Source organism: Oncorhynchus keta, chromosome 26 (assembly GCF_023373465.1).
Source record: "Oncorhynchus keta strain PuntledgeMale-10-30-2019 chromosome 26, Oket_V2, whole genome shotgun sequence".
In the NCBI taxonomy this organism is placed as follows: Eukaryota; Metazoa; Chordata; class Actinopteri; order Salmoniformes; family Salmonidae; genus Oncorhynchus; species Oncorhynchus keta.
In genome coordinates this window covers 12,637,265-12,664,776 of record NC_068446.1, presented here as the reverse complement: position 1 = coordinate 12,664,776, position 27,512 = coordinate 12,637,265, and the positions used below count along the sequence as shown (strand labels likewise).

Genomic DNA, 27,512 nt, shown 5'->3' with positions numbered 1-27,512 from the left:
AAAGAAAAACCAAAGTGACTGACCCATTCTGGTGCAAACAAAGAGACAGGAACAATCACCCACGAAACACTCAAAGAATATGGCTGCCTAAATATGGTTCCCAATCAGAGACAACGATAAACACCTGCCTCTGATTGAGAACCACTTCAGGCAACCATAGACTTTTCTAGATAACCCCACTATACCACAATCCCAATACCTACAAGAAAAAAACAAGAAAAAGCACACCACATGTCACACCCTGGCCTGACCAAAATAATAAAGAAAACACAAAATACTAAGACCAGGGCGTGACATAAACATAGTCAGTGGATGAAATAAATAACAGTCATCAGATTAATACAAGTAAAGTCACAGCAGGAGTGTCATATGTCTCTTTTCAAAATAATCAAAGCTAATCGTACTATGGTTCATAAGTGGCAGGTTGCCTCAATAGCTGCAGAATTTATTTTCAACTTTTGCATGCAAACCCCACTTTGGGAACGTAATGCCAAGGTACCAGAGGACAATAGACTCAACATTACAATTCAGCATGATACATGTGTCACCAAAATATATTTAATTAACATGTTCTTTTTTATGTTATGATTTGCTCAAGCTATATATTTCATAAATATATTGTGGAAATACAGCATATGTAAATATATATATTTTCCCCCTCATATACTGTATGTACATACACTGAGTGTACAAGACATTAGGAACACCTTTCTAATATTGAGTTGCACCCCTTTTTGCCCTCAGAAGAGCATCAGTTCGTCGGGGCATGGACTCTACAAGGTGTCGAAAGCGTTCCACAGGGATGCTGGCCCATGTTGACCCCAATGCTTCCCACTACAGGAGGCTGCTGAGGGGAGGACGGCTCATAATAATGTCTGGAATGGAGCAAATGGAATTAACGTCAAAACCATGTGTTTGATGTATTTGATACCACTCCACTCATTCCGTTTCAGCCGTTTCCACAAGTCAGCCCTCCCCAATTAAGGTGCCACCAACCTCCTGTGCTTCCCACAGTTGTGTCAAGTTGGCTGGATGTCCTTTGGGTGGAGGACAATTATTCCAAGCAGCGTTGAAGTTCTTGATACACTCAAACCGGTGCGTCTAGTTCATACCCCGTTCAAAGGCACTTAAATCTTTTGTCTTGCACATTCACCCTCTAAATCGCACATGTACACAGTCCATGTCTCCAATGTTTTAACTGGTGACATCAGTAAGGGATCATAACTGGTCATGGAAAGAGCAGGTGTTCCTAATGTTTTTTATACTCAGTGTATATTATAATGCATTCATTTTCTGTATGGGTTTATTCAGGGACAGTGGACAATCATCTCCATATCAGAAAATAAGTGTGCCGGAGTTCACTCATTTAGCTCTGTTTCATCTGTAGTACCAGGGTAGATAAAACAATATATACAAATATTAGATAATGTCTTTTATACCCTTATCGTCCGCAGTCCAGCAGTGTCCTGATCCGGGAGAGGTGGTGAATGGAGCACGTTCGGTACGCCCAGAGTCTGGATTTGCTGTTGGAACGGTGGTGCGCTTCTCCTGTAACCAGGGTTACCAGCTGGAGGGCCCTGGTCAGATCTCCTGCCATGGACGGGATACGGGCACCCCCAAGTGGAGTGACCGCAGCCCCAAATGTGTCTGTGAGTCACTCCCCTGGGTGTTTGTCTGTGTGTGTTGAGATGGATGTCAAACTGTAATCCTATGGGATTATAAAGTGCCTTCAGAAAGTATTCACACACCTTGACTTTTTCCACATTTTGTTGTGTTACAAGGTGGATTAGAATAGATGTAATTGTCTTTTTTTGTCAATGACCAACACATAATACTGTAATGTCAAATTGGAATAAAAATTCTAACATTTGTAAAAATATATATATATACATATATATATATATATATATATGAAAATAAAACACTAATATATTGTATCTGGATTAGATAAATATTCAACCCCCTGAGTTGAATCAGCTTTGGCAGTGATTACAGCTGAGTCTTTCTGGGTGAGTCTCTAAAAGCTTTCCACACCTTGGCTGTGCAACATTTGCCCATTTATTATTTTCCAAATTCTTCAAGCTCAGTCAAATTGGTTGTTGATCAATACTAGACAACTATTTTCAGGTCTTGCCATAGATTTTCAAGCAGATTTCACTCGGCCACTCAGGAACGAACATTCATTGTCTTGGTAATCAACTCCAGTGTAGATTTGGCCTTGTGCTTTAGGTTATTGTCCTGCTGAAATGTGAATTCATCTCCCAGTGTCTGTTTTAAAGTCACCTTCGGCCTCATGGTGAAATCTCTGAGCGGTTTCCTTCCTCTCCAACAAGTGAGTTAGGAAGGACGCCTGTATCTTTGTAGTGACTAGGTGTATTGATACACCATCCAAAGTGTAATTTATAACTTAACCTTGCTCAAAGTAATATTCAATGTCTGCTTTTACATTTTTTACCCATCTACCAATAGATCTTTGTGGTTCAATCTGTGTTTGAAAATCACTGCTCGCTTGAGTGACCTTACAGATAGTTGTATGTGTGGGGTACAGAGACAAGGTAGTCATTGAAAAAATCATGTTAAAAACGTTTATTGCACACAGAGTGAGTCCATGCAATTTATGTGACTTGTTAAACACATTTTTACTCCTGAATTTATTTAGGCTTGCCATAACAAAGGGGTTGAATACTTATTGACTCAATACATTTTAGCTTTTCATTTGAAATTCATTTGTAAACATTTCGAAAAATATAATTCTACTTTCACATTATCCGGTATTGTGTGTAGGCCAGGGAAAAATAATCTCAGTTTAATCCATCTTAAATTATACAACAAAATGTGGAAAAGGGGCTGTTAATACTTTTTGAAGGCATTGCTCTTTCTCTCTCTCTCTCTCTCTCTCTCTCTCTCTCTCTCTCTCTCTCTCATATCTTTATTTCCTTTCCCAAAACAGTGAAGTATGACCCATGCCCAAATCCAGGTGTGCCAGACAATGGTTACCAGACATTGTACAAGCATAGCTACCAGGCAGGAGAGGCGCTACGTTTTTTCTGCTATGAGGGCTATGAACTCATTGGGGAGGTTATTATCAACTGTGTCCCGGGCCACCCATCTCAATGGAACAGTCCACCACCCTTCTGCAAAGGTGATAATCTACATTGGACTGCTGGAAATGAGGATGAGGGGTTAGAGGGGTTTCAAGAAATTCTGCATGAGAATTGAAACATTTGAACATATGGTAGAGTGAATGAGGAATGATGATATTATAATAATAATAATCTGCATTTCTCTATCTATCAGTGGCATACGAGGAGCTGTTGGATGATCATAAATTAGAAGGTGATTTTCGTCTCCCTCTACATCTTCTTTAGGGGAATTTCGACACTTTTCAACCTCATATTCATTCTCCAGTTCCTTACAAAGACTATGAGATTCATGGTGACACAGGGAGAAGGAAAATGCCTCCCCTTGGCTAGTAACTCATAGTAGGTTTTTTATTTGTATTTTGTTTTTACTTTTTTAAAGCTTTTAATGCAACTTGATGATGTCATGACATTTCTTCTTACCTCTAACGACAGAACATTGAAACGTCATGGTTAACCAATTTTCAACAAAGACAAACCTTGTATGATGAATTTGTCATTTTGAAACAATGTCATATCTTCACTTTATCTCCACTATGAGATATTTTTAAATCCAGTTTACCAACAAGTTAATACTTGTTATTTTGGATTCACGTCTCCATCTCAACCAAAAATCAACGTTGAAGAATTAATGCAGGGATTCAATCTGATCACGGGTTGTGGAAAATGTGGATTTTAAGGTCAATGTTCCTGCGTTCATGGACATCAGCTTCACAGTAAATGCTGCAGATTCCGGCTCAATCATGGGAACACATTGGGAATTCTACAAACATTTGGCTGTCTTTTTGATTGGGTGAATATAGGTTGTAATCTCATTGGATCAATGTCTCAACCAAATATTACCCTATTGCCCACGTTGAAATTATGTGGTGTGCTCAGTGGGATAGTGCTGGAAATAATGAAAATGAGGTTGACATTTGGTGGAATTCCCCTTTAATCGTCTTGATTTAACTTCTTCTTTCATTTATTATTTTGGATTACTTCCCTAGTATCCCAGTCATTGGAGCCCTCCCACCAGATGCTAAGTGAGAACATTGCCTTGGCAATCATCCTGCCAATCATCCTGGTCATCCTTCTGATTGGTGGAATCTACATGTATTACACAAAGTACGTACTGCGCAGTTCAGCAGTCACAATTAAAATGCATTCTTCTTACTTTCACCAAATATTGGCATGGTTTGACCGAACAGACACACACATACATTCATACAAGAGTACTGAGCCATTGCATAGATCAGATATCAGAAGTTGACTGTATGCTTTATTCTCTCCCTTTTATTTCCCTCTCCCTCAGTGTATGTAGACTGCAGTGGAAGCCACTTTTCTGGAAGTCTCTCTCTCACACCCACTCATACAGCCCAATTACTGTGGAGTCTGACTTCAACAACCCTCTATACGAGGCAGGGGTGAGTATTTTCTCTATTTTTGCCTAGTGTGTAAGTATTGCTCAAGCGCTCTCACTTTGGGGCTAGATTCTATCAGATCCGCGCTAGCCAACATAGCGGTTGTTTTGGAAGTCTCTGAGGTGGAACTCCGTTAGAGCTGTCAAATCTACAAGTGGTTCCTTGCGTTACCCTATCACAGACTCTGCCATTGGATGCAACGAAACCACACCCAACTTTATACCCGACAAGTCATGCAGTCGCATGACACGTTCAAACACTCTAATGTGTGATGTTCTATTGTCTACAACTCGATTAAACTGATAGGCTAAAAATCCCCCCATCCAAATGAACTTGAAAACCTGTATTAGCCTGTCATTATTGTTTTATCATGGATAGCCCTGTCTGTGTAACCAACTGGGAATCAAACCCAGGTTATTGGTATAACTAAACCACCAAGTAAAATTGTTCTATCTATGTCACTAAGCTAGAGTTTAATGTAGAGCTCATGTACAGGTATATTGTATCAACTTTAATAAATTGACTATTTTTTTTTTAACTTTTCACCTTTTGGCTAGTATTTAGGAAAATATTCTCTGTAACTTTACTTTTTATTTGTCTGGAAGTTGAAATGCTATTGACTGTAGGTTAACGAGAAGTGAATACTCTAGTCCATTGCTTATGAATCCTGGAGGTTGCATGTCCTAAACTGCTGAGGATATTTTGCTGTAGCATTTAAAACCAACTATTTTCTTCTTCAAATTAATTGTTATTCGGGTCTGTTGTATTGCTACCTGGTTCCTAGGACACACGGGAGTATGAGGTGTCCATTTGAAGAAGAAACGTCTTGAGAAGAATTAAAACCCACAGATAGAGAGATCTGGAGGAAGAGGAACAACTTTCTTTTTCTTTCAGATGACTTCTTTCACTCCCCTCATCTCCCATCTCGCTATTTCCTATTCCCTGCCTCTCTTTCATTCTCTCTCTTTGAGTTTGTGTCTTTACACCTCACTTTTCTTTTGTGTGTCTCTCTAATTTCTCAGTCGCTCTTTCTGTCAGTGATTGTACGTTTTCGTCTCCTTGGGCCAGATTCAATCCGATCGTGTTTAAGCCGCTAAGCAATGTTCTAGCGCTAGTGGAGACGGCATTCACGGTAAATGCTGCATATGTCGGTTCAATTGGAATTTTCCTTTAAATGTCAATCGCACTTTAACGTGGATTTTCCATGGCCCAGATTGAATCTAGGCCCTTGTCTTCATCTGTTCATAGTGTGCAGCGATGACTGTCTCCCAGTGGTGTGCTGTTTTCCACAGTCCAACTTTTTGTCTAAAATTAGGATTGGTGCCTTACAGAGGTTAAGTGGTGGATAATATGGAAGGAGAGACATAAAGAGGGAGAGCCAGAGAGGGAGAAAGAGGGAGTGCCGAGATATATTTATGAGGTAAATAATGAAAAGGGAAAGACAGGAATGCAGACACACCCTCTCTCATGCTCAGTTGCACACAGAGAGAGAGAGAGAGAGAGAGAGAGAGAGAGAGAGAGAGAGAGAGAGAGAGAGAGAGAGAGAGAGAGAGAGAGAGAGAGAGAGAGAGAGAGAGAGAGAGAGAGAGAGAGAGATGCATACACACATTGAATGTAAATTTGGTGGAATATTGAGGCTCATATATACAGAAAATTCAGTGGCAAAATATGACATTGCATAATGTATCTTCATGTTTCAACTCTCGTTGCCATAGTAAAATGTAAAATTACAGAGCCAGCATTTCATATTGTTCTTTGCCATTTTTTAAGTGTATTTCCACTTGATGTTGAATGACATTGAGAAAAAGGTGAGGACCTGAATGTTGTCACGCTTATAGCACGCAATGATTGTATATTTTACCGCTTCTGCTGAATCATGTTATGATTATCAACGATTATCATTGTTATCAGTGCAAATTTGAAGTTGTTGTATATGCACAATGTTGAAGAAAATAAGCTAACTTGGCTGCTTGCTGTGATGCAGTATTTAACTGATATGTTTTTTGAATTTCTTACCAGTTTATTGTCTGAACAGTAAATCTACTTTAATTCATTGTGCCAATATGGGGGTCCAGGGGACTCTTTTGCATTGTAAAGGTATTATTTGCATTATATTTTGTCATGAAGGCATTATTTATTTGCTGAAATTTAAGATTAAATCAAAGTCTGAATGGTGAAAAGAGGTCTTGTCTTCATTAAATACCAAATGTTTGTAGTCCTTGTGTGGCTCAGTTGGTAGAGCATGGTCCTTGCAATGCCAAGGTTGTAGGTTTGATTCCCATGGGGGACCAGTATGAAAATGTATGCACACAACTGTAAACCGCTCTGTATAAAAGCATCTGCTATATTCTTTAAAAAATTGTTATAGCTTTTAAAGTCTATTGTGCATGTACAGAAGACTGAATGCCCAAGACAAAATATCAGATGTGTACATTGTTTAAGTTTGATCTGTTATACTCTATGGAGGAACTGCTCTTTGAAGGAACAATCACACCAATTTAATCTGTTAATCAGATTGAGGAACAAATTGAGTTGACCAACCCTTTAAGCCTGTCAACCATATTTAATGACACAGGAGATAAGGGTGACAGCACATACTAATTGATACAAAAACACCAATCAAACACAGAGTGGGAAGGAGAAATGCAGTGACACATAAATACGGTGAGGAATGGGTCACACAGGAAAATAAGCCCAAAACAGTGTTGTGGTTCTGTAAGTGACCAAATAACAGTAAATGAGCAATTCGAGCATGTGATGTCTGTGCAAATTGGTATCACTTTCATTGTGTTGGCCTATTTCCAGATAGTCAAAAGGATGTGGAATGTACAGCAATTGCTAAATGGATTTAGTCTTAAAGGGGACTGTGACACATTTACTGTATACATGCATTGCTAGTGACAACAAGGTGAAATTAAACAAGATAGTTCAAACAGAGAATGTAAATGAGGCTATGGTTCGAAACCTATTGCCCGTGGAGTGTTTAAAAGAGGGAACGTCAACTGCTCAGAGAAGACACTCAGACTGCCAGCATTTCTGTACCCCCCTATTGTTCTCTCTTGCCTGACCTTCAGCTAGCGAGGTATGTTGTCCTTGGCTCTGCAATTTTTCAATCTAAAACCGTGGTGCCTGAGAGCTGTGACTGCGCCATGGGCTAACATATTGTGCGTTGTCTCTTCGTGCGCAGGGCAAATAAAAATCCAACAAGCAGACCTCCAGTTGTGGCAGTGTCCTCATTAAATTACACAACGCAGAACGAACCACGCTACACAGACAATAGACTTTACAAATGACATGCCTTTAAAAACATTAACATGTAGTGTGCGTACGTGCAGCTCAATCAAATCTCAGACACCCAATATATTGGGAATTAATACTACCACTTAAGAGACAGAAAGTTGTGGTAGAGGTTTATCAGATGAGGAAATCATAAGCTTTATGAAAACTGAATCAGATGAACAGTGTGTAACTGGAGATGTTGACGTCAAAATAAGCGAGGATACACTGAAATTGGTTTTGTCAGATGAGGCACATTTTGGAGGTTTCGGCATATTTTTATTTAACTAGGCAAGTCGGTTAAGAACAAATTCTTATCTTCAATGACGGCCTAGGAACAGTGGGTTAACTGCCTTGTTCAGGGGCAGAAAGACAGATTTGTACCTTGTCAGCTCGGGGATTCGAACTTGCAACCTTTCAGTTACTAGCCCAACGCTAACCACTAGGCTAGCCCTGGAGGGTTCAGGAATGTGGAGGGTTCAGGCACCTCTGTTGCTATAAATGTGTATTTTCCTTAATATGTTTTGTAATTTTGTATATTGTATGTGTTTGATGTATTTATACAGGGCTCATCTGTAAAAGAGACAGTAGTCTCAGACTTATTCAAAATAAAAAAATAACACTCCAAATAATGGTGTGTTTACATTGACTCGTGATGAATGGGAGATTCATCACGAGTGCATTGAGGACATCGTCCCCACAGTGACTGTACGTACATATCCCAACCAGAAGCCATGGATTACAGGCAACATTCGCACTGAGCTAAAGGGTAGAGCTGCCGCTTTCAAGGTGTGGGACTCTAACCCGGAAGCTTACAAGAAATCCAGCTATGCCCTGCAACAAACCATCAAACAGGCAAAGCGTCAATACAGGGCCAAGATTGAATCATACTACACCGGCTCCGACGCTCGTCGAATATGGCAGGGCTTGCAAACTATTGCAGACTACAAAGGGAAGCACAGCCGCGAGCTGCCCAGTAACACGAGCCTACCAGACGAGCTAAATCACTTCTATGCTTGCTTCGAGGCAAGCAACACTGAGGCATGCATGAGAACATTAGCTGTTCTGGACGACTGTGATCACGCTCTCCGTAGCCGACATGAGTAAGACCTTTAAACAGGTCATCATACACACAGCTGCGGGGCCAGACGGATTACCAGGACGTGTGCTCCGGGCATGTGCTGACCAACTGGCAGGTGTCTTCACTGACATTTTCCTGATTGTGTCTGTAATACCAACATGCTTCAAGCAGACCACCATAGTCCCTGTGCCCAAGAACACAAAGGCAACCTGCCTAAATGACTACAGACCCGTAGCACTCACGTCCGTAGCCATGAAGTGCTTTGAAAGGCTGGTAATGGCTCACATCAACACCATTATCCCAGAAACCCTAGACCCACTCCAATCTGCATACCGCCCAAACAGATCCACAGAGGACGCAATCTCTATTGCACTCCACACTGCCCTTTCCCACCTGGACAAAAGGAACACCTATGTGAGAATGCTGTTCATTGACTACAGCTCAGCGTTCAACACCATAGTACCCTCAAAGCTCATCACCAAGCTAAGGATCCTGGGACTAAACACCTCCCTCTGCAACTGGATCCTGGACTTCCTGACAGGCCGCCCCCAGGTGGTGAGGGTAGGTAGCAAAACATCTGCCACGCTGATCCTCAACATTGGAGCTCTCCAGGGGTGTGTGCTCAGTCCCCTGCTGAACTCCCTGTTCACCCACAACTGCATGGCCAGGCACGACTCCAACACCATCATTAAGTTTGCTGACGACACAATAGTGGTAGGCCTGATCACCGACAATGATGAGACAGCCTATAGGGAGGAGGTCAGAGACCTGGCCGGGTGATGCCAGAATAACAACCTATCCCTCAATGTAACCAAGACTAAGGAGATGATTGTGGACTACAGGAAAAGGAGCACCGAGCACATCCCCATTCTCATTGACGGGGCTGTAGTGGAGCAGGTTGAGAACTTTTCCTTGGTGTCCACATCAACAAAAAACTAGATTGGTTCAAACATACCAAGACAGTTGTGAATAGGGCACGACAAAGCCTATTCCCCCTCAGGAAACTAAAAAGATTTGGCATAGGTCCTGAGATCCTCAAAAGGTTCTACAGCTGCAACATCGAGAGCATCCTGACCGGTTGCATCACTGCCTGGTACGGCAATTGCTCGGGCTCCGCCCGCAAGGCACTTCAGTCCATCACTGGGGCAAAGCTGCCTGCCCTCTAGGACCTCTACACCAGGCGGTGTCAGAGGAAGGCCCTAAAAATTGTCAATGACCCCAGCCACCCCAGTCATAGACTGCTCTCTCTACTACATGGCAAGCGATTACGGAGTGCCAAGTCTCGGACAAAAAGGCTTCTCAACAGTTTTTACCCCCAAGCCATAAGACTCCTGAACAGGTTGGTTACCCGGACTATTTGCATTGTGTTCCCCCCCCCTCAAACCCTCTTTTACGCTGCTGCTACTCTCTGTTTATCTTATATGCTTAGTCACTTTAACTATACATTCATGTACATACTGCCTAAATTGGCCCGACCAACCAGTGCTCCCGCACATTGGCTAACCGGGCTATCTGCACTGTGTCCCACCACCCGCCAACCCCTCTTTTTACGCTTCTGCTACTCTCTGTTCATCATAAATGCACAGTCACGTTATGTACATACTACCTCAGTAAGCCTGACTAATAGGTGTCTGTATATAGCCTTGCTACTCTTTTTTCAAATGTCTTTCTACTGTTGTTTTATTACATTTTAGATACAGTTGAATTCGGACGTTTACATACACTTCGGTTGGAGTCATTAAAATGTATTTTTCAAGCACTCCACATGTTTCTTGTTAACAAACTATAGTTTTGGCAAGTTGGTGAGGACATCTATTTTGTTCATGACAAGTAATTTTTCCAACAATTGTTTACAAATATTTAAATTAATCACAAATCCAGTGGGTCAGAAGTTTACAAAAAAGTTGACTGTGCTTTTAAACAGCTTGGAAAATTCCAGAAAATTATGCCATGGCTTTAGAAGCTTCTGATAGGCAATTATGCCATCATTCTACTCAATTGGAGGTGTACCTGTGGATGTATTTCAAGGCCTACCTTCAAACTCAGTGCCTCTTTGCTTGACATCATGGGCAAATAAAAAGAAATCAGCCAAGACCCCAGAAAAAAAATTGTAGACCTCCACAAGCCTGGTTCATCTTTGGGAGCAATTTCCAAATGCCTGAAGGTACCACGTTCATCTGTACAAACATTAGAATGCAAGTATAAACACCATGGGACCACGCAGCCGTCATACCGCTCAGGAAGAAGATGTCTCCTAGAGATGAACGTAAAAGTGAAAATCAACAGCAAAGGACCTTGTGAAGATGCTGGAGGAAACCGGTACAAAAGTATCTATATCCACAGTAAAACGAGTCCTATATCGATATAACCTGAAAGTCTGCTCAGCAAGGAAGAAGCCACTACTCCAAAACCTCCATAAAAAAGCCAGACTACGGTTTGCAACTGCACTTGTAGATAACGATCAAACTTTTTGAAAATATGTCCTGTGGTCTGATGAAACAAAAATAGAACTGTTTGGCCGTAATGACCATCGTTATGTTTGGAGGGAAAAGGGAGAGGCTTGCAAGCCAAAGAAGTGTATGTAAGCTTCCGATTTCAACTGTATACAGTACCATTCAAAAGTTTGGACTCATTCCAGAGTTTTTCTTTATTTTTATTTTTACTATTTTCACCATTTTTACCATTTACATACTGTATTTTACGGCTCTGACAACTACAAATACCTAGGTGTCTGGTTAGACTGTAAACTCTCCTTACAGACTCACATCAAACATCTCCAATCCAAAGTTAAATCTAGAATTGGCATCCTATTTCGCAACAAAGGATCCTTCACTGCTGCCAAACATACCCTTGTAAAACTGACCATCCTTCCAATCCTCAACTTCGGCGATGTCATTTACAAAATAGCCTCCAATACCTACTCAATAAATTGGATGCAGTCTATCACAGTACCATCCGTTTTGTCACCAAAGCCCCATATACCTGTACGCTCTTGTTGGCTGGCCCTCGCTTCATACTCGTCCCCAAACACACTGGCTCCAGGTCATCTACAAGAACCCCTTTTTCTCAGCTCGCTGGTCACCATTGCAGCACCCACCTGTAGCACGCTCTCCAGAAGGTATATCTCTCTGGTCACCCCCAAAACCAATTCTTCCTTTGGGCGCCTCTCCTTCCAGTTCTCTGCTGCCAATGACAGGAACGAACTCCAAAAATCTCTGAAACTGGAAACACATCTCCCTCACTAGCTTTAAGCACCAGCTGCCAATTTAGCCCAAACAACTACCTCTTTCCCTACTGTATTTATTTATTTTGGTCCTTTGCACCCCATTATTTCTATCTCTACCTTGCACACTATTCCACTGCACACATGCACACATCCATAATACCACTTCTCTACATTTCTACCCTGCAGGTATCCTGGACACAATTTGGGATAAGCACAGTGTTAGGCTGCCACCCAGCCCCTCCCTCTCCCACCTCAGGAGAAAGTGGTGAGAATGTGGGCTGTAAATCAGGCGGAACATGTGCTGGCCAATGACATGCATCAACGAGCTGGTGTCCAAGAACTGTGTGCCGCTGGACTTTGAGGAGTATCTGCTGAGGATGTTTCAGCAGACTTTCTTCCTGCTACAGAGGCTGACAAGGGAGAACAATGCATACACCGTCAAGAGCTGGCTGAAGGAGCTGGACGAGAGGTAGGCCCACACATGGAATTAAATAGAACCTTCAGAAAGTATTCACACCCTTTGACTTTTTCTACATTTTGTTGTTACAAAGTGGGATTAAAATTGATTTAATTGTCTTCTTTTTTCCCCCAATGATCAACAGAAAATACTCTTTAAAAAAAGAAAAACAATTCAAAAATCTGTAATAAAAAAAACATGGAAAATAAAACGTTAATATATCTTCATTAAAAAAAGTATTAAACACCCTGAGTCAATACATGTTAGGATCACTTGGCAGTGATTACAGCTGAGTCTTTCTGAGTAACTCTGTAAGAGCTTTCCACACCTGAATTCAAATCAAATTTTATTTGTCACATGCGCCGAATACAACAGGTGTAGACCTCACAGAATTGTGCAACATTTGCCCATTATTCTTTTCAACATTCGTCAAGCTCTGTCAAATTGGTTGTTGATCATTGCTAGACAACCATTTTCAGGTCTTGACATAGATGTAAGCAGATTTAAGTCAAAACTGTAGCTCGGCCACTCATGAACATTCACGGTTTTCTTGGTAAACAACTCCAGTGTAGATTTGGCCTTGTGTTTTAGGTTATTTTCCTGATGAAAGGTGAATCAATCTTCCGGTGTCTGGTGGAAAGCAGACTGAACCAGGTTTTCATCTAGTGTGCTTAGCCCCATTCCATAAATATTTTATACTGAAAAACTCCCCAGTTCTTAACGATTACAAGCATACCCATAACCCATGATGCAGACAGCACCATGCTTGAAAATATAGAGAGTGGCAGGTACTCAGGACAAAATGCTAATTGCTTTTCCACATTTTTTGCAGTATTGTTGCAAACAGGATGCATGTTTTGAAATATATTTATTCTGTACAGTCTTCCTCAATTTCACTCTGTCAATTAGGTATTGTGGAGTAAATTAACTACAATGTTGTCGATCCACCCTCAACTTTGTCCTATCACAGCCATTAAACTCTTAACTGTTTTAAAGTCGCCATTGGCCTCATGGTGAAATCCCTGAGCAGTTTCTTTCCTTTCTGACAACTGAGTTAAAGGCGTCCTTCTTATCTTTGTAGTGACTGGTGTATTGATTAGGGCAGACCCCATTTAGTCAACTGGTCGATTGTTTGGTCGATAGGCTGTTGGTCGACCGAGATTTCTTTCGTCGAGCAGTCACAAAGTTTTTTTGTTTTTTTTTCATGGTGCACAGGACACCTGTCTGATTCGTTGCGGAGGCCACGGGGATTGCACAGTCCATCACTCTAAGATCTGATGCAGAAATTGTATATGGTTGCCTCATGCATCCACAATATGTCAGATAAAGCAATTTCACAGATTTGGACAGGAAGCACCTGAGCTCAATTTCGAGTCTCATAGCAAAGGGTCTGGATACAAATAAGGTATGTGTTTTATTTTTTTATTAATTAGTCAATGTTCTAAACCTGTTTTCGCTTTGTCATTATGGGTGTACACATTGTGTGTAGATTGAGGAAATAAAATAATGTAATACATTTTAGAATAAGGCTGTCATGTAATGAAATGTGGTAAAGTCAACAGGTCTGAATACACTGACCATGGCCATATTCAATCATTTTTTAAATGTTAAATAGCAGGCTACACCAAATGATCATTGCTTTTAGGGGTGGAATCGATTATCCTGATTGGATAAGAAGTACTTTAGTTACAACATACTTCCACAAAATACTACACTGAACAGAAATATAAACGCAACATGTAAAGTATTGGTCCCATGTTTCATGAGCTGAAATAAAAGATCAGAACTACTCACAAAAAGTGTATTTCTCCCAAATGTTGGGCACAAAAAAATCCAGGAGGAGTATTAATGTCTGTAATAAAGCTCATTCCGATTTTCTCGGCTTGGCTCCCCATTGGGTGGGCCTAGCTCCCAAGTGGGTGGGCCTATGCCCTTCCAGGCCCACCCATGGCTGTGCCCCTGCCCAGACATGTGAAATCCATAGATTAGGGCCTAATTAGTTAATTTCAATTGAATTATTTCCTTATATGAACTGTAACTCAGCAAAATCTTTGAAATTGATTAATGTTGCATTTATACGTTTGCTCAGTATAATACCACAGTAACACACTGCTTAAATATACCAGGTTAGAATGGTCGGGATTCTGTGACTTTCTCCCCTGGGAATCTGAGAGGACTGCAGATATTATGCATGTATGAGCCATACATTGACACATCAAATCCAAAACGTAAGGTCTAAAAAATATTTTAAAAATAGCAATGTAGTTTTCAAGATCCTGTCTAGCATCTTTAGTTTAATCAAAGTTAGTTTTTCAAATTATAGGATTTGAATGCTGATTCCATCTTTGTGGGGCTGTATTTTCTTTGAACCTCAATACATGCAGAAAACTGTTCCACAGCTGAAAATCCTTGTAATTGGTGCATTTCTACATTTTATTCATTTGGCCGGCTCTAGGCCTCAGACAGATTTTTGACCTAGTTGCCTCAGGGATTCGAACCAGCAACCTTTGGGTTACTGGTCCAAACCTAATAACCACTATGCTACCTGCCCCCATAGAGGTCATGCTCTACATTGCATTGAAGTCTCAAGCTATATTTCTGAACCCATAACCAAATCTTGAATACACTGGCCAGCTACTTGATTTGATTCTAGGGTATTCAAATTCTGCACTGAACAGAAATAGCAGACTTGAAGTGGACTGAAATAGGTACGGTTACACTTTATATCCAAGTCATGCCCTGACCACTCCTCTCAAAGCCTGTCCACAGCCTGCTCCCCCTCTACCTGTGCTTACAACCCATGCAATCCGATGCACTTAATGACAATAAGGAGGTATCTGATATTTTACCTTAATTTAACTAGGCAAGTCAGTTAAGAACAAATTCTTATTTTCAATGACGGCCTAGGAACAGTGGGTTAACTGCCTGTTCAGGGGCAGAAAAACAGATTTGTACCTTGTCAGCTCAGGGGTTTGAACTTGCAACCTTCCAGTTACTAGTCCAACGCTCTAACCACTAGGCTACCCTGCCAATAAGCTACCCTGCCAATAGGCTACCCTGCCGCCCCACTTATTAATAAGGAAAGCATGTCACACCACACACACAAGTGCGTGATTTGAGTGCTCTGCAATAACGATGGCTGGTCGCCGAACCACCCTTCAGATGATTCGTTGAATGCCCCGACACAAAGGATACAAAGATCTTCTTCAGCAAAAATACACCCCTTTAGTCTATAATGCAAACAACAGATGTGTGGAATGGGTCACATGGTTAGGATTCGTGTAAAATAAATGAATAATTCACAGCAGACAGTATCTGCTGTGAAGACTGTTCTCATTGTGTGGAAACCAAGGTCTGGTCACTAAAACAAGGTTCCTCTCATAATTATCCAAACCCGAGCCATCTCAACCCAGGTATTTCCCAATACACAAACACTAGCTCATGCTATGGAATGGTTTCTTTAGGTTTTATCACCAAAGGCATCGTAAATCCACTGTCAGTATCATTAAGCCAAAGAGGCCCAATTCAGAAGACCACGCACAGATGAGTGTCTTAATTTTTGTAACTTAAAAAAAAATTGAACCTTTATGTAAAAAAGGTCTCAACTTACCCTGCTCTCCCCTACCTACTTTCACTTCACCCATAAACATTTATCCCTCGGAAGGGTCTTTTCATTGAAGCCTTCACCCTGTGCATGCGTCTGGCCACTGAGCTGGCAACAGGCTACGACAAGCTCAACGTGTGGAGAAAGGCTGACGGCACCTAAGGCCTGTGTACTTGTTGGTTATTACTGCATTGTCGGAACTAGAAGCACAAGCATTTCGCTACACTCGCACTAACATCTGCTAACCATGTGTATGTGACAAATAAACATTTGATTTGATTTGATTTGAGAGGGTACGGGGTCTTCTCCACCTGCCTGAGCTCAGCACATTCCAGACCCACCTGTGTCTCCCCTGGGAGTCTATGTCAGGCATGGTCATGTTCTACAGTGGGGCAAAAAAGTATTTAGTCAGCCACCAATTGTGCAAGTTCTCCCACTTAAAAAGATGAGAGAGGCCTGTAATTTTCAACATAGGCACACTTCAACTATGACAGACAAAATGAGAAAAAAAAATACAGAAAATCACATTGTAGGATTTTTAATGAATTTATTTGCAAATTATGGTGGAAAATAAGTATTTGGTCAATAACAAAAGTTTATCTCAATACTTTGTTATATACCCTTTTTTGTTGGCAGTGACAGAGGTCAAACGTTTTCTGTAAGTCTTCACTTGGTTTTTACACACTGTTGCTGGTATTTTGGCCCATTCCTCCATGCAGATCTCCTTTAGAGCAGTGATGTTTTGGGGCTGGGCAACATGGACTTTCAACTCCCACCAAGGATTTTCTATGGGGTTGAGATCTGGAGACTGGCTAGGCCACTCCAGGACCTTGAAATGGTTCTTACGAAGCCACTCCTTCATTGCCCGGGCGGTGTGTTTGGGATCATTGTCATGCTGAAAGACCCAGCCACGTTTCATCTTCAATGCCCTTGCTGATGGAATGAGGTTTCAGGGATGTTTATCCCCGTTCCGTTTAAGAAACGTTTTTCAAACAGAATCGGCAGAATGAATACATCCCTGGTAACATGCAAACACAGTTCACTTTCATAGCAGCCAGATCATATAATTCCTTCTCGCATCTACACGCTTTTCTCTTCTCAACTTTTCCCTTTGCCTGTGTGCTTCAGTGCGCAACACTGAAAAAAACATTTTCAAGCCAAACCTTCATATCATAACTGCTACACACAGCCTACATCGTTGTCACCATATTAGCTAATGTCAAGTCAACAACATAGCTACTAGAACTAACGCATTAGTAGACCCACTACAATCGGGCAGTACAGTGTACAGTTAGCAAGCAGTTTAGAAGTTACACGGGCCGACCACGGTGGTAATACATTTATAAAACCAAAAGCTTACCTTGACTTGGAAGAGTTCTAGTGTTGGATAGCCATAGCCAGCTAGATAACATAGCATCCGTCTCTGTTTGAACTGGGTGTTTGAGTAGGCTAAACTATCTAGCTAGCTTCATTTGCTAGCTAAGTAATTGAAAGTGAAAAATGTGTGTGTGTGCAACATTGCAGCACAGGTTTGAGCACTGATGTAATCTCATAGATGAACAGTAGGGGGAAATCCATTATTCATTTTGACAGACATAGAGCCCCACAGCGGAGGTGTCATAATACCCATAAAACCTAGCAGTCAAACAGGGAAATGGTTACAATCACCTTGTCCAAGATATTTACACTGCTTTCAAAACGTCACATGCCTACACGAAACACATCCCTTATTTTAAGTGTTTCTAAAAAAAACTTTGGGAAAAATGATTGGAACCATTTCCCTGTTTGACTGCTAGGTTGTATGGGTATTATGACTCTATTGACTCTATTGCAGCCGACATAAACGGCAAGTCCAGACTGACTGTTCTACCAATCACCTTGCATCACACCTTGCTTTACAGACGAGCTTACGGTCGAGTTCCTACCCAACTACATTGCAGACTCATACCAGATCTTACAACACCTGAATATGTATTTAACATATCAGCTAATCACATCATATGACATAGCATATGACGCCACACCTCACATTCAGTGATAGTGGATTTATCAGTGGTGACGGTGTTTCCTATCCTCAGTGTAGTGGGCAGCTGGGAGGAGGTGTTCTTATTCTCCATGGACTTTAGTGTCCCAGAACTTTTTTGAGTTTGTGTTGCAGGAAGCAAATTTCTGCTTGAAAAAGCTAGCCTTGGCTTTTCTAACTGCCTGTGTATATTGGTTTCTAGCTTCCCTGAAAAGTTGCATATCAAGGGGGCTGTTTGATACTAATGCAAAATGCCATAGCATGTTTTGGTGTTGGTTAAGGGCAGTCAGGTCTGGAGAGAACCAAGGGCTATATCTGTTCCTGGTTCTACATTTCTTGAATGGGGCATGCTTATTTAAGATGATGACATACTTTTATTTTGACGGCTAACTGCAAAGTCCACTATTGTTTCTAGCTTCACATAAAGTGGTCCGACCACCATTAATCAAATAAGAACTGCTTTATAAATTAGCGTTATTTTAGTTGATGACATGGATCATGCTAAACGAGGTTGAAATGTTGTTATATAAAATCAACAAAAGACAATCATTTGTTCATTTGACAAAAAGCTGTTGAAATCACACTAGATGTATTAGACTTTAGAATTGCATTGGGGGCATACTTATTTCACTGTACAGCCTTACCTATGGATTGTGGATCAATGACATAGGGTATCAGTCTACTCAATAACACCCAGAGAACCAATAGCGTCATAGCTCTTATTGCAGGACTCTGAAACAACTGTGAATTGAGACACATTTATTGTCAACCCATGTGTATTGAACACCATTCTTGAGGAAAAACAATACAGCGTGGATGTTTTTGGAGTCTGATAACTCTGAGGAGGACGTTGGGTAAAAATATATTGGGTATTGAGTAGACAGATACCCCATTTCATTGATCCCCAATCCTTAGGTAAAGCTGTACAGTGCAATATGAATGTCAATACACACAATAGGCTGAGGGAGGTGATTTCACAGTTACAGTCCCGCGATAAGAGTTACAACACTAATATTTGTGTAAACTCTTCACAGTTGTGTTCTGTCTGGTAACCCATTTAATTGCTTCACATTCCAACCTTGTTTAACATTATCTAGACTAAACATGACATAATTCCACCAATTGTAACCTTCTGCATCACTTTCATATCTTTTTTTGACACGCAAAGACCCAAACGGTGTTCCACAGTAACCTATGGTTGCGGCACATCCCCTCCCACAACCAGGCAAGCATGAATAGACAGCCTTCAGCGGACCATACCATTATGACTACAAAATTATGGATATCATCTAATTTATTTGATTAAATTATATACAAACGAGTTATACCTTTCTTGGCAACACATCATATTATTTGTATTCTTACGCGAACGAAATGGACATGACACGCAGGATATTTTGCACACCCCTACATCGACATAATGGGACATGGCCAGTGGACTGATCATGTGACATCCTGTTTCGCCATTTTCTACCGCTACACCAGTGTTCCTGTGAAGAGGTGGCTTTGTCGGGTGTCGTCCCTGTGCTATTGAGAATCGACAGAAACGTTGACGTTTTTATAAAAAGGACGTTTGTGCGCTTTTCCCTGAACGCGTAAGAATGTCGTCAGAAAGTCCCGAATACTCCCCTTTCTTCGCAGTGATGGGAGCCTCTGCGGCTATGGTCTTCAGCGGTAACGTTAACTATCACAACACCCTCGTTCAGTCATATGTCTCATGCCTCGTTCAATCTTAAGGGGTGTGTGGGTCGTATTTCACTCGGCCGAAATGTCTACTACTAAGGAATGTTGTGTTGAATATGGAGCGGGCAAGTCAAAAAGCCAAGAGGATACGGTTGCTTGTTAGATAACTGGCTATCATTCCTGTCATGTGAGGGGGTAGGTATTCGGAATGGAGATTTCCATCGTAACAGATGACGATGCCATTGACGTAATAAGCTGGCCAATTTATGTTGATACAGTTTGACGTAGGTATTTCTGTGTTAACCGGAGACATCCAATTCGATACTTTAAATAACGATGGGTGGTAATTGTGTTGACCAGCAACAAGATGCCTATCTGCTAATCAGCTTGCTCACCTGGGCTGCTCAACCACAGAACAATGAGCCAGATGTTTCTGAAGCATCCGGTTGCATTTCCACTCACCACCAAATATGGTTATTTTTATTTATTTTATTTAACCTTTATTTTACAGATGAGCCCAGAATTGCATAACTTACACACATCGATGTAAATACAAAATGCAAGCAGAAAGGACATGGTCGTAAAAGAAACACATTGATCAATAATAAGGTCCTCAATCAGCCTTCTGAATTGCACCAAACATTTTGAACATTTTCACAAATAAGGTCAAATCAAATTTCATTTGTCACATGCGCCGAATACAACAGGTGTAGTAGACCTTACAGTGAAATGCTTACAAGCGCTTAAATTGTTGAGGATAGGGGGCAGTATTTTCACTTTGGATTAATTGCGTGCCCATAGTGAACTGCATCCTACTCTGTCCTAGATTGCTAATATATGCATATTAGTATTACTATTGGATAGAAAACACTGAAGTTTCTAAAACTGTTTGAATTATGTCTGTGAGTATAACAGAACTCATAGGGTAGGCAATCTTCCAAACAAGAAGTGAAATTCTGAATGTGGGGCAACTTTGACGTCATCGCCCCTCCTTTCCCAACAAGATATGGATCTGGTAGCACTTCCTACGCCTTCCACTAGATGTCCTCATTCAGTAGAAAGTGGAATGGAGCATTTGCTGTGAACTTTGACCGAATGGGAGGGGAAATAGTCAGTGTCCTGACAGAATGCCATTTCTCTGTGGTGCATTTCTCCCCAACAATGTAGTTTTAAGAAAAGGGGGGGAATAAAACTAATAACAGTAGTGAGGCTATATAAAGGGGGTTCTGGTACAGAGTCAATGTGCAGGGGCACCGGTTTATTGAGGTAATATAAACATGTATGTAGAGGTAAGGTGACATGGATAATAAACAGATTAGCAGCAGTGTGAAACTCGGGGGTAGGTTTGGAACAATGCAAATAGTCCGGGTAGCCATTTGATTAACTGTTCAAGAGTCTTTTTGACTTGGGGGTAGAAGCTGCTATGACTTTTTGACCAAGACTTGGTGCTCTAGTACCGCTTGCCATGCAGCAGAGAGAACAGTCTATGACTATGGTGGTTGGAGTCCTTGGCATTTTTTGGGGTCTTCCTCTGACACCGCCTGGTATATAGAGGTCCTGGATGGCAGTAAGCTTGACCCCGGTGATATACTACAGTTTGCGGTCGGAGGCCGAGCAGTTGCCATACCAGGCAGTGATGCAACCAATCAGAATGCTCTCGATGGTGCAGCTGTAGAACCTTTTGAGGATCTGAGGACCCATGCCAAATCTTTTCAGTCTCCTGAGGTGGAATAGGTTTTTCCGTGCCCTCTTCACGACTGTGTTGGGTGTGCTTGGACCATGTTTGTTAGTTTGATGTGGACACCATGGAACATAAAGCTCTCAACCTGCTCCAGTACAGCCCCGTCGATGAGAATGGGGGCGTGCTCGGTCCTTCTTTTCCTGTAGTCCACAATCATCTCTTGATTACGTTGAGGGAGAGGTTGTTGTCCTGGCACCACACGGCCAGGTCTCTGACCTCCTCCCTATAGGCTGTCTCTCGTTGTCAGTGATCAGGCTTACCACTGTTGTGTCACCTGCAAACATAATGACGGTATTGGAGTCTTGCTTGACCAATTGTAACACAAACTGTATCTCCCGTCATATGCTGAACTAGTTTCATGGTGGATATTGCCTAATGCATTATTTCAAACCATGTTCATGGAAATTAACTTAAGTTTATTTCAGGTAACACACAGACTGTCTCCCGTTGCATGCAGCACTCGTTGCATGGTTGATATTGACTAAAACATGATTTTAGACCATGTTCATGGAAAATGTTTTAAGAATGTTTATTTGCAACTCAGTGTCTCCCTTCAAATACTAAACTAGTGGAATTGTGGGTGTTGCCTAACAATTGATTTTAGACCATGTTCATGGAAATCGGCTTAAGTTATTTCAGGATAGGCAAACAATTGTAATACAAACTGTCTCCCGACATGCTGAATGAGTTGCATTGTGGGTATTGCCTTACACGTGATTTTAGACAATGTTCATTGTTTCCCTATTACACCAAGGGGTTATCAAAAGGAAGAGAGCTGGAAAGATTTTAAAAATCCATTGAACTATTGTCATTCTCAATGGATGTTAAAACAGACTTTGTTTGAGGTGAAGAAAACATTACTTTGAGAAGCTCCACAGCTCATTAGTGGTGGTTGGTGCATTAAGTCAATCAGAAATACTATCAGATGCCCAAAGGCTGTTGATCCAGGAGGGGATTCTCTGCTGTTATGTTGTGGAAGAAGTTAACCATTTAGCTAGATAGCTAACTAGCTACTAAATTTGCAAACCAAATGCACAACTGCAGAGCATTTAGCACATTTTAGACAGCTAACTTGATATAAGATATCTAGCTGGCAAACATTTAGTTGTGAATTCCATACTGTAACTCGATCATCTGCCGCGTGCTGCACAACAGTGAGTGACTCACAAGGCTCCGGTCTCTCGTCATTGTGTGCTTGTAAACAACCACCACGTGACTACCGGTAAAGCTTCATAATGAAAAATTATGTGATGGATGAAATGAAGAATGCAATGTTCTTCATCTCCTAATGTTTTACAAAAGTTGACTGCGGTATTTACTTAAAAAGTAGCTATAAATATTTAAATGTATAAATAGTTTCAATGGTGTTGTCACAGTAAGACTGAGTGACTGACAAGCCATCTTCTAATGCAGCTCCTGACTAGCCATATTCAATCAATAGCCTAGATGGTGCTAAATTAATTTGAGTTAGGGTCCCCTCTTCATTTGATCATATCTGTGTCATTCATTTCCTCCGTTGGTAGAGCATGGCGCTTGCAATGGGTTCGCTTCCCACGGGTGGCCAGTACGAAAAAGTATGAAAATGTATCTACTCACTAGTGTAAGTCGATCTGGATAATGTATATGTCAACTACAATGCTTTATTTGCCACGATTTTAAATATTGTAGCATTAACTGAAAAATGGCCTCTATAAGACTACACCAGAGATGTTGTATAACTTTGCCCTTCTGTCACGTTCAAAACAACTGGGAACTCTGAAATCTCTGACTTCCAAGCGTTTTGGAACGGTCATCCAACTCGGAATTCCAAGTCGGAAACTCTGGCATCTTTCTAGAGGTTTTTATAACTAACCCAAGATAAGACCACATCCTGTCGTTTCCAATGGGAGAAAATTCATCAGTGGGTAGAACAAGCAAGGAGGTGGGCAGAGCCAAGCACGAGCTAGGGAGATTCTATTGGCACGTTCTAGCATGTATTTGCATATTTCTGTTAGTGCCTTAGACCGCTGCTCCACTCGGGAGGCCACTGAGGAGTATTTATGTCTGTAGTAAATAACTTTTTGTGGGGAAAAACTCATCCTGACAGGCTGGGCCTGGCTCTCCAGTGGGTGGGCCTATGCCCTCCGAGGCTTCCCTGCCCAGTCATGTGAAATTCATAAATTAGGACCGATTTCCTTCTATGAACTGTAACTCAGTAAAATGTTTGAAATTGTTGCAGTTTTATATTTTGTTCAGTATACGTCTTTCCCATGCCACCATCAAGACAGTGCTTTTTTTTTAGGTTTGTGGGAAGTAATGAACAAGTGTACACTTCATGAGAAAGGAGATATTGGGACACACACCATGTCTTTCTCTGGCTACATCCTGGAGTCTTTCTCTCCGTGGCTCTTTTTTAAAATAGTTATTCCTTAAATCCTTGCATCCTCTCTCCTAACTGAAAGACCTGACCAAGGGAAAGCTATCCTAATGTTTTCACCGTGTTTATACCTGTCAAGTCTTTGCCAATCAGTGCAGTTGACAGGGAGAAGAGGACACTCTTTTTTTTTTTTTTTAAAGGCAATTAAGGCTCATGAATTTGGGAACCTTTGCAATCACAGAAAGGTGTGAGCCTCAAGCGCTAAAGGGACAGTTCGGGATGTTGGCAATGAAGCCCTTTGTCTACTTCCCCAGAGACAGATGAACTCGTGGATACCATTTTTTTTATGTCTCTGTGTTCAGTTTGAAGGGAAGGGAGTTGTTAACTAGCTTTAACACAATTGGTAACTAGCATTAGTGCAACGACTGGAATGACTGTTCCCATAGACTTCCAGTCATTGCACTAACACTAGTTAGCATTGGCTCATGAATGTACCTTTAACTAACTTCTTATTGGACGCAGAGACATTCAAATGGTATCCACAAGTTTATCTACTTCCCCAGAGTCAGATGACGGGCTTCGTTGCCAAAATCACAAACTATCCCATTAAACACACACAAACTCCCCTACCTCTTTCTCCACCTTGCACAAACTCCTGAAACCATTGTGATGGGCATTACCATTGTGCTAATGCGTTTGCTGATCTATTGAGTGTTCTTCATAGATGTAAAGATTTAAGATGGTTTTTCCTAGAGCTACAAAGTGTGGAAAGGGAAGCTTATCTGTGATGAAAACGGGCTTTGATCAACAGGCGCAGACTCTACTGTCAAACTCCATTGGTTTTAATACCCACACGCTCTATAACAATCTAATCTCTCGTTCTCGTGTTTTTTTTACTTAACAATTGTGTTCTGTTGACAAAATTGGATGGTCTTGGATTTCTGTCTTTTTGAAATTCTAAATTCTCCTTCTTCTCCTTCTCCTCCAGCGTTGGGGGCAGCCTATGGCACGGCTAAGAGCGGCACGGGCATCGCTGCCATGTCGGTGATGCGGCCGGAGCTCATCATGAAGTCCATCATTCCTGTGGTCATGGCAGGTATCATCGCCATCTACGGGCTGGTGGTGGCGGTGCTCATCGCCAACAACATTTCAGAGAAAGTCACCCTCTACAAGTAAGAGCTCAGAAATTGCAGACGCTAGTTACCCATTCTCAAGTCTACCGCTAGGCACTGCATGTCTGAAGCGATCTGATTGGTAGTAATATGGTATTGACTCCACTTGATAGGATTGGTGGATTTTTCACCATTGTTTTTCAGAAGTGTTAGCGATGTACTACATCTGTAAACTGAAGGTCTGCAATCTCTTTGGGATGCCCCATCTTTCTCCCTCTCTCCAACCCATCTCCATCCCTCCTCTCTTTCTACCCTCTCTTCATCTCGCTCTATCCCTCACCTCTCTCTCATGTAGGAGTTTCCTCCACCTGGGTGCTGGGCTGAGCGTGGGGCTGAGTGGGTTGGCGGCTGGTTTTGCCATCGGCATTGTGGGTGACGCAGGCGTTCGAGGCACAGCTCAGCAGCCCAGGCTCTTCGTGGGCATGATCCTCATCCTGATCTTTGCAGAGGTCCTAGGGCTCTACGGTCTTATTGTGGCTCTCATCCTCTCCACGAAATAGAAAGAAAAGAACAGTCCTTCTGTCCATCCATCCGTGTACGTTGAGTTAACGCTGTGTCATCCATATATAAACAACTAAGAAATAAAGAACAAATTGTAGAGCATGCCTTTACGCCCGGTTCCAAATCAACTCCCTTTAACCACTTCTTTCCTAGTGGCACTACTTGATGGTCCTTTGTAGATCTAATATGTTTGAATAAGTGTTAGCAATATGGTAATAGTAAAGCCACATATCTACCTATATTGCTTATTCATGCCTGTCAGATCTACGAGGGAGGTGTTATGGGCTGTGTCCCAAATGGCACCATATTCTCTACATAGTGGTCTGGTCAAAAGTAGTGCACTCAATAGGGAATAGGGTGTGATTTGGGACACGACATGGGGTTGCTTTGCGATTGGGCGGGAAGCGAAAAGCGTCCTCTTCCTGTACAGTCGTCCTTGAGTCCAGTAGTCAACCCCTTGTAAATGTAGTGACGCGTTCATCCTGTCTGTGCTTGAGTATCAGTTTACCTCATTCCTCACAATTTCCTTTAATTTGTGTCTGATAAATGGCTTTTATTATTATTCCTTCATTTTTTTCTGACGAACTGACTGTTTGGACAAATCATTTAAATTTTATCTGGGGACAATTTTCACATTAAAGGACCAAACTAATACGAGGACATGGATAACTATTTTTTTGGTTTGTTTTTTTCACAAATTATTTATGAAGATTTTGAAATGTTAATAAAACTGTTTAAATGGAACAAAGTCATTATTGCGTTCCCAATGAGAGAGAGAGATATAGCTAGATGAATTGCACTGTGGGTAATTGTTTGAAGTTCTTGGAGATCCTCTGGATGCATGTATCCAGTTGTTACTATGGAGACTGTCCAGATGTGGGAGTTAACTGTGTTTGTTTATGGCAGTGGGCATGTAAAAGTGTGGGGCATGTGAACGTGTGTGTTTTAACTCGAATACATCATTCTCAACACTCATTCGCACCGTTGACCTGTAGTACTGGGGTGTAATCATTACTCCAAATAAAAACTAAACGGAAACCGTTGGGTTCGTAAACAGTTTCCGTTGCAAGACTTAATGAATAAACCCCAGCCGTGTGGTTGCAGATGCTCACTGTCAGGCCACGGCTAATTTCCAATTAAATCTCAACCTCCAAATGTATTTTTTTGCATTATTTAATGATTTTCTGCAGCATTATTAGAATAGCTTGCTCTTTATCCATTTGCACTGAAATTGTATATTAACTTCTGTTCTAGTTCTCAACCCAGAAGCAGCACATGGTCAATTGTGTAGCAGTACCTCTGGAGCAGTTTTTCTTTTGGGGGGTTTGGATATTGATGCTGGTGCCACTTTTGCACATGTGAAGACACACGGCTTAACATTCCTACACTACAGCCCATATAGAATCAATTTCATAGAGATTACCACTTGCTTGTTGCTGGAACTATTCACACAAGGCTGACGGGAGAATTCAGGTGTGACTAAGCAGGCATCTGTAGTGCTGGCAAAGTGGCACCAGCATCAATATCCAAATCCCCCCCCCCCTACAGATGCCTGCTTTGTCACACCTGAATTCTCCCGTCAGCCTTATGTGAATAGTTCCAGCAACAGGCAAGTGGTGATGTCTATGAAATTGATCCTATATGGGGCTGTAGTGTAGAAATGTTAAGCCGTGTGTATGTTTATATAGCAGCACTATAAATAACAGCATTCACAATCTTCACATGTGCAACTTCGCAATTAGTTGGAGGGAAGAAAAATCCCACATGGCAGCAGTTGGTTTGACAAAGTATTGTTTTTCTGTTGCCGGAAAGTAGGTCATGATAGTCAGACAGTACAGTATGAACATAG

General features: G+C 41.5%; 2 protein-coding genes across 3 annotated transcripts in view; both read left to right on the top strand.

Moving 5' to 3' along the window:
- Window positions 1–6,139, top strand: part of LOC118358966 (seizure protein 6 homolog) — a 73,321-nt gene extending 67,182 nt beyond the window's left edge. For both annotated transcript variants that reach the window (XM_035737040.2, XM_035737039.2), the window contains exons 14-19: window positions 1,455–1,649; window positions 2,951–3,142; window positions 3,298–3,336; window positions 4,130–4,247; window positions 4,435–4,546; window positions 5,328–6,139. In XM_035737040.2, the coding sequence (XP_035592933.1) occupies window positions 1,455–1,649; window positions 2,951–3,142; window positions 3,298–3,336; window positions 4,130–4,247; window positions 4,435–4,546; window positions 5,328–5,357 (686 nt within the window). In that variant the 3' untranslated portion in view covers window positions 5,358–6,139. The remainder of the gene's footprint in view (window positions 1–1,454; window positions 1,650–2,950; window positions 3,143–3,297; window positions 3,337–4,129; window positions 4,248–4,434; window positions 4,547–5,327) is intronic.
- Window positions 6,140–19,653: 13,514 nt separating this feature from the next.
- LOC118358965 (V-type proton ATPase 16 kDa proteolipid subunit c) lies at window positions 19,654–26,822 on the top strand. The gene is made up of 3 exons (XM_035737038.2): window positions 19,654–19,884; window positions 24,979–25,162; window positions 25,458–26,822. Exons 1-3 carry the CDS (start codon window positions 19,812–19,814, stop codon window positions 25,660–25,662), a joined length of 462 nt encoding a protein of 153 aa, XP_035592931.1. The 5' UTR covers window positions 19,654–19,811; the 3' UTR covers window positions 25,663–26,822.
- The last annotated feature ends 690 nt before the right edge of the window (window positions 26,823–27,512 follow it).